The sequence below is a fragment of the Felis catus genome, chromosome E2 (assembly GCF_018350175.1).
Source record: "Felis catus isolate Fca126 chromosome E2, F.catus_Fca126_mat1.0, whole genome shotgun sequence".
Lineage (NCBI taxonomy): Eukaryota > Metazoa > Chordata > Mammalia > Carnivora > Felidae > Felis > Felis catus.
Genome location: NC_058382.1, coordinates 18,135,076 through 18,153,816, shown reverse-complemented (window position 1 = coordinate 18,153,816; position 18,741 = coordinate 18,135,076). Strand labels below are relative to the sequence as shown.

General features: G+C 53.2%; 1 protein-coding gene across 2 annotated transcripts; it reads left to right on the top strand.

Moving 5' to 3' along the window:
* Positions 1 to 4,422: 4,422 nt before the first annotated feature.
* On the top strand, positions 4,423 to 18,197 carry LSR (lipolysis stimulated lipoprotein receptor). 2 transcript variants are annotated; one of them, XM_019818801.3, is made up of 10 exons: positions 4,423 to 4,755; positions 5,946 to 6,290; positions 11,536 to 11,655; positions 13,367 to 13,423; positions 13,995 to 14,141; positions 16,423 to 16,584; positions 16,737 to 16,796; positions 16,896 to 17,027; positions 17,321 to 17,946; positions 18,037 to 18,197. In XM_019818801.3, the coding sequence occupies exons 1-10, from the start codon at positions 4,647 to 4,649 to the stop codon at positions 18,070 to 18,072; spliced, it is 1,794 nt and encodes a 597-aa protein (XP_019674360.3). In that variant the 5' UTR covers positions 4,423 to 4,646; the 3' UTR covers positions 18,073 to 18,197. The 2 variants fall into 2 exon arrangements, with proteins under 2 accessions (XP_019674360.3, XP_044901362.1); XM_045045427.1 differs by lacking the exon at positions 13,367 to 13,423 and having other exon boundaries at positions 4,433 to 4,755.
* The last annotated feature ends 544 nt before the right edge of the window (positions 18,198 to 18,741 follow it).

The window sequence follows — 18,741 nt, the reverse complement described above, 5'->3', positions numbered from 1 at the left end:
TTACAAGAGAACACTAGGAATAACTATCTGCCAAGAAATTAGATAACCTAGAAGAAATGGACAAACTCCTTGAAACATACATCTACCTAAACTAACTCAAAAAGAAACAGAAAATCTCAACAGACCTATAATAAGCAAAGAGACTGAATCAGTAATCTAAAACCTCCCAGCAAAGACAAGCCAGGGACAGATGATTTCACAGATTAACAAAACATTTAAAGAAGAATTAACATCAATCCTTCTTGAATTCTTCCAAAAAATTGAAGGGGGGGGGAACACTTCATAACTCATTCTGTGTAGCCAACATTACCCTGATACCAAAGCCAGACAAAGACATGATAAGAAAAGAAAATTACAGTTCATTGTCCCTTATGAATATAGATGCAAAAATCACAAGAAAATATTAGCAATGCAAAACCAACAGCATATTAAAAGATACTAACTAGAATTTATCCAAGAATGTAAGGGGGGTGGTTCAACATAAGAAAACTAATCAAAGTAATATATCACATTAATAGAATGAAAGGAAAAGAAACACATGATTATCTCGATGGAGAAAAGGCATTTGACAAAATCAAATAAACTCTATTGACAAAAACCCTCTGAAAACTAAGAATAGAGGGAAAATTCTCAACCTGATAAAGAGTATTATGGAAATCCACAGCTACATCATACTCAATGGTGAAAGATTGAATGTTTTCCTTCTAAGGTCAAGAACAAGACAAGCATGCCTACTTTCACTGCTTCTATTCAATACTAGGAATCCTAACATAGCAATCAGACAAGAAAAAGAAGTAGAAAGCATTCAAATTGGAGAGAGATAAAATTACCCCTACTCACAAATGACATGATCCTGTATAGAAAAAGTCCAAGAGAATGCACAAGAAAGCCACCAGAGTTAATAAATAAATGAATTCAAGAAACTTTCAAGGTATAAGACTAACACAAAAGTCAGTTGTGTTTCAATACAACAGCATTAAACAACCAAAGAGGAAATAAAAAAAACAATTCCGTTTAATTTACAGTAGCATCTAAAAGAATTGAATACTTAAGATAAATCTAATCAAGGAAGTGAGAGGTACCTGGGTGGCTTACTTAGTTGAGCGTCTGACTCTTGATTTCAGTTCAGGTCATGACCCCAGGGTCGTGGGATTGAGCCCCATGTTGGGCTCTGCACCGAACATGGAGCCTGCTTAAGATCCTCTCTCTCTTCTCTCTCTGCTCCTCTCCTCCACTTGTGTGCGGCACACCTGCTCTCTCTATCAAATTAAAAAAAAAAAAAGAAAAAGGAGGTGAAAGACTTGGAAGCTGAAACTATAAAAGATTGTTGAAAGAAGGTAAAGAATATCTAAAGAAATGGAAAGACATTCAGTGTTCATAGATGGGAAGACTTAACATGTCAATACTACCCAGAGTGATCTACAGATTCAATGCAATGTCTATCGAAGTTCCAATAGCCTATTTCAAAGAAATAGAAGCAAATCTTCACATTCATATGGAATTGCCCTGAACCTGAATAGCCAAAACAACCTTGGGGAGAAAAAGAACAAAGTCAGAGGACTCACACTTCAAATCTTACTACAAAGCTACAGAAATTGAAACAGTATGGTACTGTCATAAGGGCAGATAGAGAGACCAATGGAATAGAACAGAGAACCCAGAAATAAACCCTCATATATGTGGTCAATTGAGTTTTGACAAAGGTGCCCAAATCATTCAACAGTTAAAGGACAGTCTTTTCCACAAATGGTGCTGGGAAAACTGGATGACCACATGCAGAAGAATGAAGTTGGGACTCTTACCTTGTACCATGTACAAAAATTAATTCAAAATATATCAAAGATCTAACTTAAGAGCCGAAACTATAAAACTCTTAGAAGAAAATATTGGGAAAAATATTCATGACCTTGGATTTGGCAACAATTTCATGGATATGACACCAAAAGCGTAGGCAACAAAAGAAAAAAAAAACAGATAAACAGAACTGCATCAAATTAAGAACCTTTGTTAAGAACTTAATAGTGTCAAAGACCACTGTTAAGAAAGTGAAAAGACAACCTACAGAATGGGGGAAATACTTGCAGATTATATATCTGACGAGGGATTGATACTTAGAATGTAGAAAGAATTTCAACTCAACAACAACAACACAACCCAATTCAAAAATGGGTAAATATCTGAACAGACATTTCTCCAAAGAAGATGTACAAATGGCCAATAAGTACACGAAAAGGTGCTCACCATCCCTAGTCATTAGGGAAATGGAAAGCAAAACTATGATGAGATGCTACTTCACACCAACTAGTATGGCTATAATCGGGAAGATGGGAAATAATAAATGTCAGTGAGGCCGTGGAGAGGTTGGAACCATCCTGGGTTAGTGGTGGGAATGTAAAAGGTGCAGTGATGTGATCTTGGCAGTTACTCAAGATTAGGAACTACCATATGACCTAGCAATCCTACTCCTGGATATATATCCTAATGAACTGAAAGCAGGTCTCTATACACCAATGTTCACAGCAGCATTAGGTACAATAATCAAAAGGTGGAAAAGAACACAAGGGTCTAACAATAGATAAGTGGACACACAAAATGTGGCATACATTGGATACTTTAAATGGAAGCCATAAAATGGAAGGAAATTTTCGGTGTGATATATCCTACGACATCGACAGACCTTGAAAACATTATGCTTAGTGAATAAGCCAGACATAGAAGGACAAATGTTGTATGATTCCACTTACAGGCGTTACTCAGAATAGACGAGTTTGACAAAGAAAGTAGAGAAAAGGTTACCAGGGGTTGGGGGCAGGTAGGAATGGGGAGTTATGGTTGAATTGATAGAGTTTATTGGGGATGATGAAAAAAGAGTATAGATAGTGGCGATGAGAAGGTAACGCTATGAATGTAATTAATGCCACTGAACTGGACACTTACAAATAGGTTGGGGCACCTCGGTGGCTCTTGATTTTGGCTCAGGTCATGGTCTCTCCATTGGTGGGATCAAGGCCTATGTCAGGCTCCTTGCTGACAGCAAAGGAGCCTGCTTGGGATTCTCTCCCTCTCTCTCTCTCTCTCAAAATAAACAACTAAACTTTAAAAAATAAATGCAAATGGCTAAAATGGTATGTATATTTTATCACAGATACACAAAAAATAAAGAGGCGAGGGAGGGTTGAAATTTTATAAGAAATGACCTTTCTGTAGAGCCGTAAAGGAGGCGGAAAGTCAAGTGGCCATCTGCAGGAAGGGGGTTCGGCCAGAGGGAGTAGTACAACAGGTCTGAGTGGGAGTGGGAGAGACACATTCCAGTATCGGGCGGGAGCCCGTGTGGCTGGAGTTGAGTGAGCCTGGAGGAGAGTGGAAGGAGGGGAAGCCAGAGAGAGCTCAGGCCGCGGTAAGTATTTTGGTTTCTTCTGGGAAGGGGAGCCACAGCAAGTTTTTGAACAGCTGTACGTGATCCGACTTGAATTTTAATAGGATGCAGTGGAACAAAACATCCGAGGCCACTGCACCGGCCACCGGCCAGCCAGTGGCCAGTTCGCTACCTCCAGGGAGTCTGTCGAGTAAGCGCCTAGTGCTCCCCAGGAGGCGCTTCCCCGAGCTGCCTTCGGGGGGCAGAAGAGCCGCGCTGAACGCCTCGCGTTCGGGTGCCTCGACACACCCCACCCTCGGGCGCAGGTGGCCCAGACCCTGGGAATCCTTACGCCGAAACCTATCCTTAGTTGCGCGCTTCCGCTCGGCCCTTTAAGAGCGAGCGTGTCCGGAGGCCTAACCTGGGGCGATGGCTGCCCGGGGACTGAACCGCGACTTGGGAAGGGAGGCGGAGAAAACTTCCCCAAAAGAATTCCAACTTTTCCTGGGCCTGATTCCCCTCGGGCGTCCCTAAGAGCGCAGAGCTTCCTTTCCGGAATCTTCACTCGGTTCTTTCAATTATCTAAGTGGAAGGCACAACAGGCCTGCAACGCCTCCGTTCTCCCTGGACGGGAGCCTCCCCCAGCCCAAAGCTCGCTAAGACTCGCCCCTCCCCGCAGGGTGTACCTAGGCGGGTCCATCGCCAGCCGGGCAGAGGGGTGTGGGCAGAGAGGGAACAGGTGCAGGGAGGGACCCGCCCCCCTCAACAGGTGAATCACCCCAGTTAAGCGTCGGTTCTCGTGAGTTACACTCTGCGCGGCTTCGCCAGGGCAGGAGAGGGCCGGACAGGACCCCCAGTCCGCAGGCGCCCTCCCGGCGGGCTGGTCACTTGGTTCCGACCCTCGGGGCCGGAGCGTACCTGGGTCAGCCCACTTCCGGGGAGGGAGGTGGAGGAGCCCCTCCCCACCGCCCACCCCCTGGCCCAGCCCTCTGCTCTCACCCAGTGTACCTGGGCTGATCCATTCCCCAGAGCGCGCAGGGGGTGGAGTGGCTCGGGGAGCCACAGTGGGTCCGGCGAGTTTCTCCCCGAAAGCTGAAGCGTGCTCCTCATCCACGTTATTTCCGCTAATTAAAGTCCTGGAACAGGGCAGGGTGGGCTTGGAATAGGGACAAGGAACGGAAGCGGGAAGGGGAGGAGCAAGCACCCCTCCCAGGCTTGGTGCGCGCCGCGCCCCCTACCCTCTCGGTACCAAGTAGGGGACGCGCGGGCCAGACGCGCCCAGACGGCCGCGATGGCGCCAGTGGCTCGCGGGCTCTCCTGGGGGATGGGCCCTCACCTAGCCTTTCGGGGCTGGGGCGCGGTCGTCTTCGTGTGGCTTTTTCTCAGCACCTTGTGCACAGGTATGGAGAGCGGGGCCTCTGGTCGGCGGAGCGGCGGGACGGCGCTGTAGAAGGGGGATGGATGGAGTTCTACACAGCCGAGCGGGCTGGAGAGCTGGGGGAGGGGGAGCGCCGAGACTAGGATCTCTGGATCCCCAGGGTCTCGGGAAATCTGGGCGCCAGGGTGAGGGGAATTCCCCATTCGAGCCAAGGAACGCTCCCCCGCCCTAGTTCAGAGATAGCAGGAAGTGAAACTCCCCGGACCGCGAATCCTGGAGCGGCAAGGAGAAGGGGACCTTTTGTGATGTCGGGGTGAAGGACCACCCGATCACTGGCAAAGGCCGGGATGGGGATTTGGGCGCACCCCAAGATTTCTAAGACTTGGGGTAACGGAGAGCGGACACTCGAGGGCTGGATCAGACTCCGCCTGGAGAAAGAGTTCAAGAAACAGAGCCCAGGCTTTGGGTGGATGTAGGACTAGGGACTCCCCAGGCCCCAGCCCCATCCACGTTGGGAAGTATCTGCTTAAGGGTCTGGTGGGATGGACTTACGGACTTGGTGTGAAACCATCTTCTGCTGGCAAGCTTTCACCTGGATCGGATGTTTGGGTGGGGATGTGGAGGGGACTTTATCTTTACCCAAGCGCTTTTGGTGTGTTCGTTTGAGATGGATTAGGGTCGGGTGAGTGGGAGGCTGATGGAGACACTATGGGGGCTTTAGCTACTCCATGGCAAAAGAGTTCAGTGAAACAACGCCAAAATTCCACTCCCCTCCCTCGCCCCCCAGTCACAAGACCCCATGGAACTTGGAACCTTTAGTGGTTGTTTTTGCAGTGGGGCCTTGAGTGCAGTGGCCTTGGGGTGGTCTTTGCGCCTTCCTGCTTAGGCCACAGAGAGAGGTCCTTCCCATGAGAGAATGGCTAAGGGAAGAGGGAGCCAAGGCCACACTCTAGGAAGAGGGATGGACAGGACGTTCCAAGAAATCTGGCTGTGTGACCTTGCACTTGCCACTTTAGCCCCACGGGTCTAGGAAATGGGCATGATTATCTGAGCAGCCTCTCCGGTCCCAGGGATTAAGGAACAATGTGTGCTAGGGATTCTGTAAAACCATTACACTTGCAAGTGTCCCACTGGTGACCAGTGATGTTGCTCAGTCCTGAGGCACTTCCCTGAGCTTACAGAAGCCCTTGCTGACTCTCCCCTTGCCCTCAGCTCCTGCCAGCGCCATCCAGGTGACTGTGTCAGACCCCTACCACGTGGTGATCCTCTTCCAGCCTGTGACCCTGCCCTGCACCTACCAAGCCACCACGACTCCCACGGCACCCATTGTGATCTGGAAGTACAAGTCTTTCTGCCGGGACCGCATCGCCGATGCCTTCTCCCCAGCCAGTGTGGACAACCAGCTCAATGCCCAACTGGCAGCCGGTAACCCAGGCTACAATCCCTACGTGGAGTGCCAGGACAGCATGCGCACTGTCAGGGTTGTAGCCACCAAGCAGGGCAATGCCGTGACCCTGGGAGACTACTACCAGGGCCGAAGGATCACCATCACAGGAAGTATGTTGGGCTGGGCAGGGCAGGGGACGGGGCGGGGCTTGCTTGGGTGGCGGTGTTGGCTCCGTTGTGCCCAACCTGGTGTCGCCCCCCCTGGAAGCTCTTGAGCACCAGTGTCTAAAGGCTTGATGAAGGGAGGGATCCTTCCTTCCATCCATCCATTCATCCGTCTGTGCTTTATTTAACAACAAAGATTTATTGAGCACCTAACGTATACAGGTGCCGTTTGATGCTGGAAGTTCATCAAATCCTTTCCCTTGTGGAGACCACATTCCAGTGAGGGAGACCAATGAGATAACATGTAGTGTCAAGTGCTTGGAACATAAAATTGGGTAATGAAGAGAAGCAGCGGTTCTAGAATGATACTAATACCAGCAACAATGTGTAAAAATGTATATAAGCATGTGCCAAGGCCCTCATCTGGGTTTGTATGGAATAACTCATTTAGACCACACAGTAATTGTGTGAGATTCTATTGTCATTGTGTAGAGGTCCAGAGAGGTAAAGCAGCTCACACGGGGTCACAGAGCTGCGATTCTAAGGCGGCCACTTTGGGTCTCATCTCCAAGCTTGTAATCCCTTTACTTGCCCAGGGTGGTCAGCAAAGGGCTCACCAAGGTGGTAACATGAGTAAGCTGACGGGGTGAGAGATTTTCATGGATAAAGCCTATGACTTGCCAGGCACCTTACATACTTTCTCCTATGCAGTCCTCGTGACCACATTTTACACTCTTGGCTTTGAGGCTCAGAGAGGTTAGAGTGGCTGTCTAGACACACAGCTAAGAAGGAGCTGGAGCTGGGATTTGAACCCAGGCAGACTTCAGAAGCCTGGTCTTTAACCATAATGCTGCCAGCTAATAGGAAATGCCTTTTGGGACTAAGTAAGGAGCAGGTAGGAAGTCATCCATTCATTCTTTCGGTATTTATCGAGCATCTGCTAAATGTTAGGTGCTGATGTAGGTGCTGTGGATGTAAGTGGCGATCAGGACAGCCAAGGTCTCTGTGCTCAAGGAGGTGACATTCTAGTGGGGTGAGACTGGCAGTAAACAAGCAGAGAAAGAGAATTTCAGGGAGTACTAAGTGCTACAGAGCAAGCCAGCTAGGGCCACCTACTATATGGAATGAGTCAGGGGCGCACCCCTTAAGACGTTTAGTGAGTGTGATTTTCGAAGGACCAGACCCTAGGGGTGCCTGGGTGGCTCAGTCTGTTAAGCGTCCCACTTGGCCAGGTCATGATCTCACAGTTTGTGAGTTGGAGCCCCCCCGCGTCGGGCTCTGTGCTGACAGCTTAGAGCCTGGAGCCTGCTTCGCATTCTGTCTCCCTCTCTCTCTGCCCCTCCCCAGCTCTCACTCTGTCTCTGTCTCTCTCTCTCAAAAATAAATATTAAAATAAGAGATAGAAGGACCAGACCCTAAAGAATCTAGGGGAAGGTGATGGGGCTGCAGTGGGCGAGGGGTGAACGCTCAACCCATGTAATGGATTTACCCTTTCACTGTCTTAAATAAGGATTAGAGGTTTAATCTTGGGCATGGGGACAGAGCAGGGAAGGGAGCGTCCCTTTGCAGACCCCGAGAGACCAGGCAGGTCGTGGAGCACACTCCCTCGCTCTGTCTAGACCAGGGACAGAAGGCAGGGTTCCAGAGACCCAGTCTGTCAGTCGTGCTTGGGGGAGGGACCCGAACAGCTTGCCCTGACTTTTCATGAGCAGCTCAGCCCAAAGCATCCTGCTGTTCTTGAGGTCAGAGAGCTTCTTGGGGGTTCAACCTGTACAGGCCCCTCCCCTATAACCCAGGGCCGTCTCTGGCCTGGACCAGGCGTGACTACCCAGCAGCCCTGTCCGGATACCGCCAAACTGAGAGTGTCCTTGAAGGCTGGCTGGAATCACGCCTCCTCTGCTGAGGCTAAAACTCCAGAGTGACCCTCAGGCTCTCCTGGGGTAGACCCTTCTTGTTCCAGAGGCCTAAGGTGCCTTGACGCGGGGGTTTCAAGCTGCCTTGACGCACTCTGTGTCGTGTTTGATACAGGCAGTAATGTGTAAATATCCATTGTGTGTATGTCCTCTCAGGAAATCTGGGAGCCGCGGGAGCTTCCTCCATTTCAGCTTTGAGGATGGAGAAAAGCGGACCCCCTTTTGGTGTTCCTAGGGCCACCAGCTGTCCAGGTTTTAACTGGAAGTTGTCCTTGGCAAACCATAATGGTGTGTCCCTCAGCTCAGGGTGCCTCTGGCTACCCCTCCATTCCTCCTAGCTTTGAGTGACGTGGAGCGCCGGGATGGGAGCTTGTTTCTACCTCGCCAGGCTGCCTGGGCACGTGTGCCCCCCCCACCCCTACCCAGTAGCACTAGAAAGCCCATGGGACCCCTGGGGTGAGGGCTGCTTCTGCCTGATGCAGATAAGGAACCAGAGGCCCAGAGATGTGGAGGAGGCCCTGCTCTGTTCTCAACTGGAGACCCAGCACCTCCTCCTGGCACCTAAAACAATGAGGGCAATGCCCAGCCTGAGTGATGTCAGGACCACACATAGACCGGGAACAGGGTGCGCCCTGCAGGAAGGAGGTGGGCCCGGGCCTTAGAATTGATCAAAAGCAGCTGGAAAGCCATATTTTGTGTGGGTTTTGAAAACGTTATACAGCCTCAAAGAAAACATTGAGCCTGGGATCCGGCCCAGAGGAGCCAGGGGATTTCAACTCCTGGCCTGTGAACTTTTGCTGTAGCCGGGGGTTCCCATCCACCTCTGCAGCACAGGGTAGGGACCCGCCCCTCAGCTCTGGTTTTGGAGACTTGGTTGGAGTCTGATTTAAGGACACAGGTGGGAAAATGATGGGCCGAGAGGGTGTTCCGGAGAATCAGGAAGATTTGGGAGCACATAGTTCAGCGTTTTATGAGGATTCAGTGAGAATACATGGAAAGGGACCGAGCACAGAGGAAGAGCCTAATAATCAGAGATGTGTGATTGTGGAGGGGAGTTGTGTCCTCTACTCCCTCACAGTTGCTCGGAAGGTCACCTTACGTGTAAGGCTTCCCTGGCCACCCCTTAAATTTACACAACTCCCACCTCTGGCACTTACCGTCTGCCTTCTCTGGTCGGGTTTCTCCATACTCCTTATCACCATCTGATACGTGGTATATTTAAGTTTATTTGTCTTTCTTTCCCAGTTAGGATCTGAGCTCCGTCAGAGCAGGGATTTATATCTGCTGTAGGTAGCAGTGGTTCTCAAACTTGTCGGTTGTAGGGCCTCTCCACTCTTAAATACTTCAGAGGACTTTGCTTTTATGACTAGCAAACAGAGGAGTTTAAAAAATATTTAAAATGACAATAACCAATTTGTTATAGGTTAATATAAATAACGTGCTTTTTTATGGAAAAAGAACCATATTTTCCAAACCCAAGCAAAAACCTTTAACGAAGAGTATGGCATTGTTTTATATTTTTGCACATCTCCTGCAAGTCTGCCCGAGCAGAAGAAGCTGGCTTCTCAGAGCTGCTGCTGCATTCAGTATACTGTGACAGCACAGGCTTTATAGCCTCTGGAAAACTTCCTGGCAACGCACGAGAGATTGAGTGAGAAAGGCAGATAACACCTTAGTATTATTATGATGATAACTTTGACCTCAAGGACACCTCTGAAAAGATCTGGGGGAACCCCGGGGTCTGTAGATCACACTTGGAGGACTGCCTTTCTAGCACGCCAGTCGCCTCAGGTATGTCCGGAACATAGGGTGCATTTGGTGATTATGTGTTGAATATTGAATGAGTGTATCAAGTGCCTATTTGAATACAGCCATGTGCCCAGAATGCTGGAACAGACAGCAGGTGCTAAGGAAGGTGGGCATGAAGAGGGAAGGGGTTCATTTCCCGGTCCTGGCCAAGGCCCCGTGCCAAGCACTGGGGACTCAGTAGTGGCCGAGACAGGCCGGGTTCTGCCTGCATGGAGCCCACATTCCCTTGGGCATGGGGTCACGGAGGGTCAGCCCCTGAGCTGGCTGATACAATTCAGCAGTCAGGTGGAGGTTACGCTTGCAGGATGGACCCGGCCCCGTGAGCGTCTGGGAACCCAGTGCCAGGCAGGTATGGGCCCAGCATCTTGGGGGACGGTGAGGAGGCCAGTGTGTCTGGAGTCTAGTGAGCAAAGGAGAACAGTGGGTTTGAGGCTGGTGTGGTAACCAGTGGCCAGATCTTGCCAAGGGCCTTGTGGGCTGGGGGTAAGGTGCTTGGAGGGACGTAGGAGGACCTCGGCAGGAGGGTTTCCTATAGGCGCGAGGCCTTTTGAAAAAGGAAGAGGGATCAGCTCTTTGATTACTTCATCAGTGGACTGATGCCCTGCTGGGTCCCAGGTGGTGCAGACTGGGGCACACACTTCATGCCCTCGGGGCCCACATGGGGAAGGGCGTTGGGTGTGCGGGTCAGGGAGGTAGGCAGGTCAGCAGGAGCCAGAGAGCCAGAGCAGCTGCGGAGAAAGCGGCCTGGACTCCTGGGGTGGGAGAGGGAGGTGCTCATTTCTGGCCTGTTCCTGTCTCCCATCCTCCAAGGGCCTCCTGGGGAGTTGCCCGGGGTCCCACCCCATCCCACGTGGGTGAATGGCCGAAGGGGTTTAACTAATTAGGGCCCGAGGAGTAGGGAGGAAACCGGATGTGCTGAAAGACTTTCATTACCACTGTAATTGACAGGCTCCTGGCCCGTGTGAGCGTCCCAAGCCCTGGGCCTGACCTGGAATGTGGGGCTGGTGACTCGGGAACTGGGGGCGGCCCTAGTGTCTCTCACAGCCACTCTTTCCCAGGCCTGTGCGGCTCCCAATTCCCGGAATCTGGCCTATTTCTCTGCCTCGCCACCCCAGTCCCCTGCCCCTGGGTCTATCCCAGGCACTATGGTGGTTCTTGTCGGGGGAGTCCCCTTTGCTGTGAGAGGTGGTAAGACAATGGCTATAAATCTGCAGCCCAGGCTCTGGAGTCAGACCATCCAGCTCCACCGCTGACGACTCTTATGACCTGGGTCAGGTTAGGTGATCTCGCCAGACCTCTTTTCTCAACTACCGAACAGGAAAGGTAACAGGACCCACCTCACAGACTAGTTGAAATACCCCGTGTTAAGTAGTTACAACAGAGCCTAAAAAGTAGCACACCCTTGGTACGAGTCATTTACTGTTCCCGTGGTCCGTGTGTAGGCCTGCTCTCTTACCCTCTTCCTGACATGCTCTCGGGGAGGCCCCGATGCCCTCCCCCGAGGCTCCCTCACCTGTCTCCTGTTGCAGATGCTGACCTGACCTTTGACCAGACGGGTTGGGGGGACAGCGGTGTATATTACTGCTCCGTGGTCTCAGCGCAGGACCTCCAGGGGAACAACGAGGCCTATGCAGAGCTCATCGTTCTGGGTGAGTGGGCTTGGGCCCTGCGGGCCCGGGAAGGGGGTGGGAACCGGGACCGGGGCCCCTTCTTCAGCCACTTGTGTTATGTCTGCCGTCTGCCCTCCGCCCTCCAGCTCGCTCTCTGGACTCTGTCGCCTGCTTCGCTCTCCCCTCATGGCACCACCAGTCACTGGGGCTTCTCTTTGCCCTGCACCCCAGGCAGGGACCCCTCTCCCCAACAATTCAGATAAGCCAGAGCCACACTGAGAGTGGAGAGCGCTGGGGATTCTACCTCTTCCTGGTCTCCGTTTTTAAAAATCTCGAAATTCTCAGAGTTAATTGGCAGTGAGTGAGGAGGGAAGGCGGTGTGTCTAACTGAGGGAAGGCTGGATCCTGCTGCCATGCGTGGAAGGGATGCTGCCATTAGCCAGATGCTCTGTTACCGGCCAACACATATAGTCATGTGTGGCGCGTGCTATATGTGAGGCGTGTGCTGTACGTGTGGCGCTGCTGGGCTGGACGTTGCCATCATCACACGTGTGATGCAAGGAAATGCATGTGTGAATGAGCACACACATGATGGGGGACGTGCTCCAGGGTGTTCAGATCACAGCAGAGCTCACGTGTGGGTGACCCAGAGAACGCTGGCCTTTGGTCAAATGCACATTCTACATCAGCATTTCCCAAAATGTAGTGTTAGGACCTGCTTAACGCATTAAACAACTATCGAGGCTCGCAAAGAGTTTTTGTGGACGGTTTTGTGGATTATTACAAATTGAAAGCAGGAGGTTTTTTTAAGCACGAGGCACGTGGGCACCCGATCCGTTATCCTCAAAGCGATGAGGTCATCGCCCGGCACGGAGCCTCTGGAAAACCCCTGCGCACCTGCGGGAGATGGGGTGCGAAAAAGGCGAATGATGGCGTGGTGTCATTCTGAGAGTTGTAGCCTCGTGGGCAGGACCACACTTTGGGAACCGCTGGCTTGCGTGCTAGAACCTCCTCGTCGGGGCAGGTGGCACGGAGTATGTGAGGTCTGTTGGGGAGAGCTTTGTTGACACAGAGCTGGTGTGTGGGTGCCCCGGCGGTACGATGCTAGTGGGACACAGAGCAACCGGTGGCACCAGCTGGGCCATGGAATGTGCGTATGGGACAGAGTGTGAAATGAGACGGAACTCAGGGCCACGCTATGATTTTGATGGCCTGTTGGCACTTTTGCCTTCATGGGCCTCTTCCTTCGTATTAAAAATACGTGTTTTGTGATTGCATTGCTGTAAATTCATTATTATATATTCAGTGTTACTATATTTTTTTCTTCAGATTTTAAAATAAAATTAAAACATTTTCCTGGGCCCTCGGGCACTGTGCCTCCTCTGCCTGATGGAACAGGACTGTCCCTGTCACATGACATGGAGCCCTTTGGGGCGATAGGACCCGTGTATGTGGAAAAGATGGAGTGCCCACACGGAGGTTGAACTTTCAGAACCACGGGACCCTTTGGGGCAAGAGAATTCCCCATGGCATGAGAGAGTGGGTAAATTATGTGGTGGAAGCCTTCTGGAAAATAGCACTCAACTGGTGGGGGGCGCGCGGCAGGAACTGTGTGCCAGGACCCTCCTGGGCTACCAGCCCGTCTGCTTCAGGACACCTTCACCCTGATGAGCCTGGAGCTTGGCTTCAGGGTAGGGGCGGGCTGGGCTGGCCCCTGCCAGCATAATCTGTCTTTCTTTTGTCCCTCCAGGCAGGACCTCGGGGGTGGCAGAGCTCTTACCTGGTTTTCAGGCGGGGCCCATGGAAGGTACGGGGTGGCGCCCCCCCCCCCCCCGCCCCCGACACCACTTACCGCTGCTAAGTATTCTCCCCCACCCTAAACACTGCTCTCTGTGGACCCCCACTAACCTCACCTGACTCCAACTCCGTGGCATCAGGTGACCTGGCCCTGGGATTTGGGGTGGGCTGGGCTGGCTGAGCAGGGGCCTGGGGTGCAGGCAGGGGGCTCCTGTTGACTGGTGCCTGCCTTACTCTTCTAGAGACGAGGATCTGGGCAGCTGGCTCTCTGTCCCTTCTCTGAGGCTCCATCCTGTTCTTGCTCCAGCCAGGTCACCCCTCATTCTCTGCCTTCCCTGATGAGCCCAGTGCAAGCTCCCTAAATTCAGGACTGGCCTGGGTCGTAGAGGGCGGGCATCCCTCTGCTGCTGCGCCCTGGCGTCTGGCACGGAGAATCCAGCAGGGGGCTGCAACGTCCCCAGCAAGTTTCACAGACAGCTTCGCCCCACCCGTGACTCTGCACTGCCCCGCTGTGCCTGTGTCCGCGTGTCCCCGTGTCCTCCCAGGCCTCCCGCTCACGGCCTTTTCTCCTCCCTCCGCAGACTGGCTATTTGTGGTCGTGGTCTGCTTGGCTGCCTTCCTCGTCTTCCTCCTCCTGGGCATCTGCTGGTGTCAGTGCTGCCCCCACACGTGCTGCTGTTATGTCAGGTGTCCCTGCTGCCCGGAGAAGTGCTGCTGTCCGGAGGCCTGTAAGTGCCCCTCACACGCCCACCCCTGCAGGCCTCTCTCCTGGCTTCCAGGGGAGGAGGTAGCCCTCTGCCCGCTTCCCAGGACACTGTCACTGTTCTGGAGGGTTTGAGCGATCTGGGACAAAGTGGGCCAAGGAGGATCTGCTGTCTTCAATGCTCATTTAGATTTTCACTTATTTGAAGTTGTTTGTTTTGAAAGCATAATTTATGCACATGGTTAAAAAAAAAAAAAAAGGATTCAAATAGTGCAAAATGCCATTCACTGGGAAGAAAAGCTGCCTTGAAAAACAAAATCTGCAATGAAAAAGTAAGACACCAGACAAGGTTTACAGCACTGTATAGTTTACAAAATTTTAAAAGCCCACGTCCACAAAAGCACTCTGGGATTGACGCGGATGCCGTGTTTAAGGCCATCTCTAGCACATCAGAGTAGGTATGGCTGGGGACGGAAGGGGAAAGAGCAAACAAAACAGGCAGGGGGAAGCAAAGAGAGGGAGTCTCCCTCTTGCCACTGGCCCAGCTCCTCTCCTCAGAGACGTGAGCGCTGCCAGTTCCTTCTAGAGCGTCCAGGTACGGCGGTGCCCCTCCGCACTTCACGGTGAAGTGGCAGGCGGCTGTTGTGGGCTTAGGCAGGTGGAGATGTAAGGCCTGGCTGGACAGGTCACCCGCTTGGAAGCCTAATGAGCCACCTCCCCTTGTGTGTCCGGTACTTAGCGCGGGGCTCAGCCTACAGAAAACGTTCCTCACCCACTAGCTGTCGGACATGTTGCTGTCAGCACTGGTAATGACTAAGGGCCAGGAAGCACCTTGGAGCCCTGGCAGTGACACTGTGTGACCTCACACAAGCAGCACCCACTCTCCCGGATGGTTTCCTTCTTTGCCAGGTCCCCGCAGAAGGTGTTTGAACATGAAGGGAAGAGTGCGTGTGAGCACCCAGCACAGGGCTGCGGCTCAGTCCACACTGGCTAACTTTATGACATTGAACTTGGCAGTGAGCAACCCGGTTCCTCAAAGTATTGCTGCCCTGAGGAAAATCCACTGCTCTCTGGAGGCTGCTGGCCATCCTGTTTCTCTTGTCATTTTTAGTTGAGAGCTTTGTATTCAGGCAGGGGGTGTTAGCCCACATCACAGGTGATGAGAGATGCCCCCAACCCCCCCTGCCGGGGCTGCATCCAGGTTTGCAATTATCCCACTAACTAAGGCTGGGACCACAATGGCAAATGCCTGTCCCCAGGCCATGTTCTTTCCATCCTGAGACCCTGATACCTCAGAGAACCCATGAACTCACTGCCAGGGGCCCCGTTCCTTTGGTCCACAACTCCCAGCTAGTAAGAAGTCGGTCCAGTTCCCACGGTTAGTTAGGGAACTGCCAGATCACCTGAGCTACCAAGGGGCTTCTCCTGGGGGTGCTGAGTCCTGAGCTTTCTGTTTCCAAACTGAATCAGAGGAGGGAGCTTTCTGTGCCTCCCATTTCCCTGTCCCAATCCCAGGGAGGAAGCAGCCTCCTGGGGCCCAGTGACTCTGACACAAGAGCAGCCGCCAGAACTCAGCCTCTTGCCTGGGGAGGAAGGCAGCAAAGAGGATGTGCCCTTGAGCTGTCCAGCCTAGAATCAGGCGGGGGTAGGGTGGGAGTGGATGTGGCCCTCGGCCACTGGAGGAGGTACTTGGTTCGCTGCTTGGCTGAGGCAAGTGAACGCTGAGGCTCCCACGCTCTTGCCTCAGACTGATAACCATTGCATGTGGGCCTGGAGGACCCAGCAGCCATGCGAGGGGAGTGGGCCTGGGATTCCTCCCCAGACGATGCGTTTTCTGGAATGGTCAAGGGAACACTTGAATCCAGCTAGAGAATCTAGCACATGGGCTTTACCTACAGGGGCTCCTTTGCGCCCTACTGCTCTGTAAGGACACAGGCCCAGGGTGGCCACATCTCCTGACAAGGTGGTTAGAGAGCTGGGATTTTATGTAAAACCTTGTCAAATGTTGGCAAACCATCATACAAACATGGTGGCTTGCCAGATGGGGGCCCCCCCCATCTGGTAGCACATGCTACCAGTGCACACCCCCTGCCCAGAACCTGTGTGAAGCAACACAAAGGTGGTGTGGATTCAACGATGATGTCCTGAGTCTCAGGGATGCTGCAGAAACCAATCCAAGTGTCTAGGGAAGCCCCATGGCTGGGGGATCGGGAAGAAGGTCCAGGCATATGTTCCTCCAGACCCTCTAACACAGCAAAAAGCGGCATGGCTCCTGGCCACCTTCTCATCTTGTGTGTCCTTCCCAGTGTATGCTGCCGGCAAAGCCGCCACCTCAGGCGTCCCAAGCATCTACGCCCCAAGCACCTATGCTCACCTCTCCCCTGCCAAGACCCCGCCCCCACCAGCCATGATTCCCATGGGCCCCATCTACAATGGGTACCCTGGAGACTTCGACAGGAATAGCTCAGGTGAGGCCTGGGGGAGCCAGGGCAGGGGGTAGGCTGGACATTTGGGTCCTAAGGGGTCTGGGGCTGGAAGAAAGAGGGGATTGGAGGCAGGGGAGAGGAGGCTGGATATGGGTTGCTCCAGGTAGACAGCCACTGACAGTCATCTCCCTCAGTTGGTGGCCACAGCTCCCAGGTACCCCTGCTTCGTGACACAGACAGCAGTGTGACCTCTGGTAAGAACCAACTGTTAAAAGATCGGACATGCCTTTAGGGGAGGGAGCTGGGTCTACATCTGCTCTTCTAAACTGATCACCTCCATCTCCTGCCCTTAGAAGTCCGCAGTGGCTACAGAATTCAGGCCAGCCAGCAGGACGACTCCATGCGGGTCCTGTACTACATGGAAAAAGAGCTGGCCAACTTTGACCCTTCTCGACCTGGTGCCCCCAATGGCCGCGTAGAGCGGGGTGAGTGGGAGCCTTGGGGTTTGAGGGGTTCCTGAGTGGGGAGGGAGAACCAAGTCTCCCTGACACCTGCCCTGTGTATGCTTGTGGCAAATCCTGGGCACAGTCCCTCCTTCCCTGCCACAGCCACAGCCACAGCGAGAAGTGTACGGGACCCTGCATGTCAATACTTAAAAAGATGAGAAGTTTAGGGTCTTCTAGAAAGTGTATGAGCCAAGTGGGTGACACTGCTGGGCCCTGGAGTTCCTGACCTCCCAGCAGTCAGTGACACACCCCCACCCCTCCCTTCCCTACAGCTATGAGTGAAGTCACCTCCCTCCATGAGGACGACTGGAGATCCCGGCCATCCCGGGGTCCTGCCCTTACCCCAATCCGAGATGAAGAATGGAGTCACCACTCCCCTCAGAGTCCCAGGCGGTGGGAGCAAGAGGCCCCCACGGAGCGGCCAGGGAGTGGCTGGGGGGCCGGGCGGCCCCGTGCACGATCTGTGGATGCTCTGGATGACCTTACCCGGCCAAGCTCTGCTGAATCTGGGAGGAGGTCTCCCCCAAGTAGGGGGAGGAGAGGCCAAGCGTATGGACCTCCCAGAAGCCGAAGCCGGGATGATCTCTATGACCAAGATGACCCAAGGGAATTTCCACACTCCCGGGATCCCCACTATGATGACTTCAGGTCTAGAGACCGCCCTTATGCTGACCCTAGGTCCCGCTACCACCGCTCCCGGGACCCTCGGGAAGATAGCTCCAGGTCTGGGGACCCCCAATATGATGGGCGGCTATTGGAAGAGGCCTTGAGGAAAAAGGGGCCAGCTGAGAGGAGGAGACCTTACAGGGAGGAAGATGAGGAGGCCTACTACCCTCCAGCGCCTCCCCCTTACTCTGAGACCGACTCCCAGGCTTCACGGGAGAGGAGGCTTAAGAAGGTGAGTGAACAGCCCTCCCTGGCTTTAAGACCCTTCCTGGACTTTCCTCCAGAGTCCCCAGCTCACACCCTCTTTTTTTCTCCCTTGCAGAACTTGGCCCTGAGTCGAGAAAGTTTAGTCGTCTGATCTCACGTTTTGTATGTACCTTTTGTACTGTTTTTTTTTTTTTTTTTGTGGTTTTTTGTTTTTTAATTTGAGGGACTATTGATTATCTTGCCCTCCTAAGTCTAATAAAACTTATCATTACAAGGCCTGTGTCTAGAGGGAAGTGTTTGTTTTGCTGCACGAAGTGGGTAGCCGGGGAGCTGCTGCGTCTGTGTGTGCGTGCCTGCGAGTGTGCAAAAGGCCATGTGTCCAGTTTTCTCTCAGGACTTGCCTCCTGGGCCGGGAGGAAAGAACCGGGTCTGCCTTCCTCCCCAGGCCGGGAGTACGTGCCCCACGCAGGCTCCGCCTGGCCTTGCGTGCGCGCCCCGGCCCCGCCCAGACGTGCGCATGCGCCCCAGGCCTCCGCCTTCGCGCACCTCCGCCCGGCCGCCGGGAGCGCGCGCGCGCGCCTCTCCCCTTCAACCCCGTTCACCTCCCCGCCCCCCCCCCGACCTACTTTACTTCTCCAAACCCCGCAGCCTGCCTCGTCCCGGGCGACCAGAGCCCCTCCTCCGGGTCCCCTGGCGTTCCATCTGGGCCCGCGTTCCACCGGGCGGCCTGTCGGCGGGTGCCAGGCGGAGGCGGCGACGGCGACCTCGCGCCCCGCCGAGACCCGGGCCCGCGCGCGCCCGCCCGCCATCCGAGACACAC

Bases quoted from the DNA above. Each gene is read 5' to 3' on its own strand.
- LSR (XM_019818801.3), top strand. From the start codon at position 4,647: ATGGCGCCAGTGGCTCGCGGGCTCTCCTGGGGGATGGGCCCTCACCTA. The intron at 11,656-13,366 runs GTGAGTGGGCTT...TTGTCCCTCCAG, and splicing joins TGCAGAGCTCATCGTTCTGG to GCAGGACCTCGGGGGTGGCA. The intron at 16,797-16,895 runs GTAAGAACCAAC...TCCTGCCCTTAG, and splicing joins AGACAGCAGTGTGACCTCTG to AAGTCCGCAGTGGCTACAGA.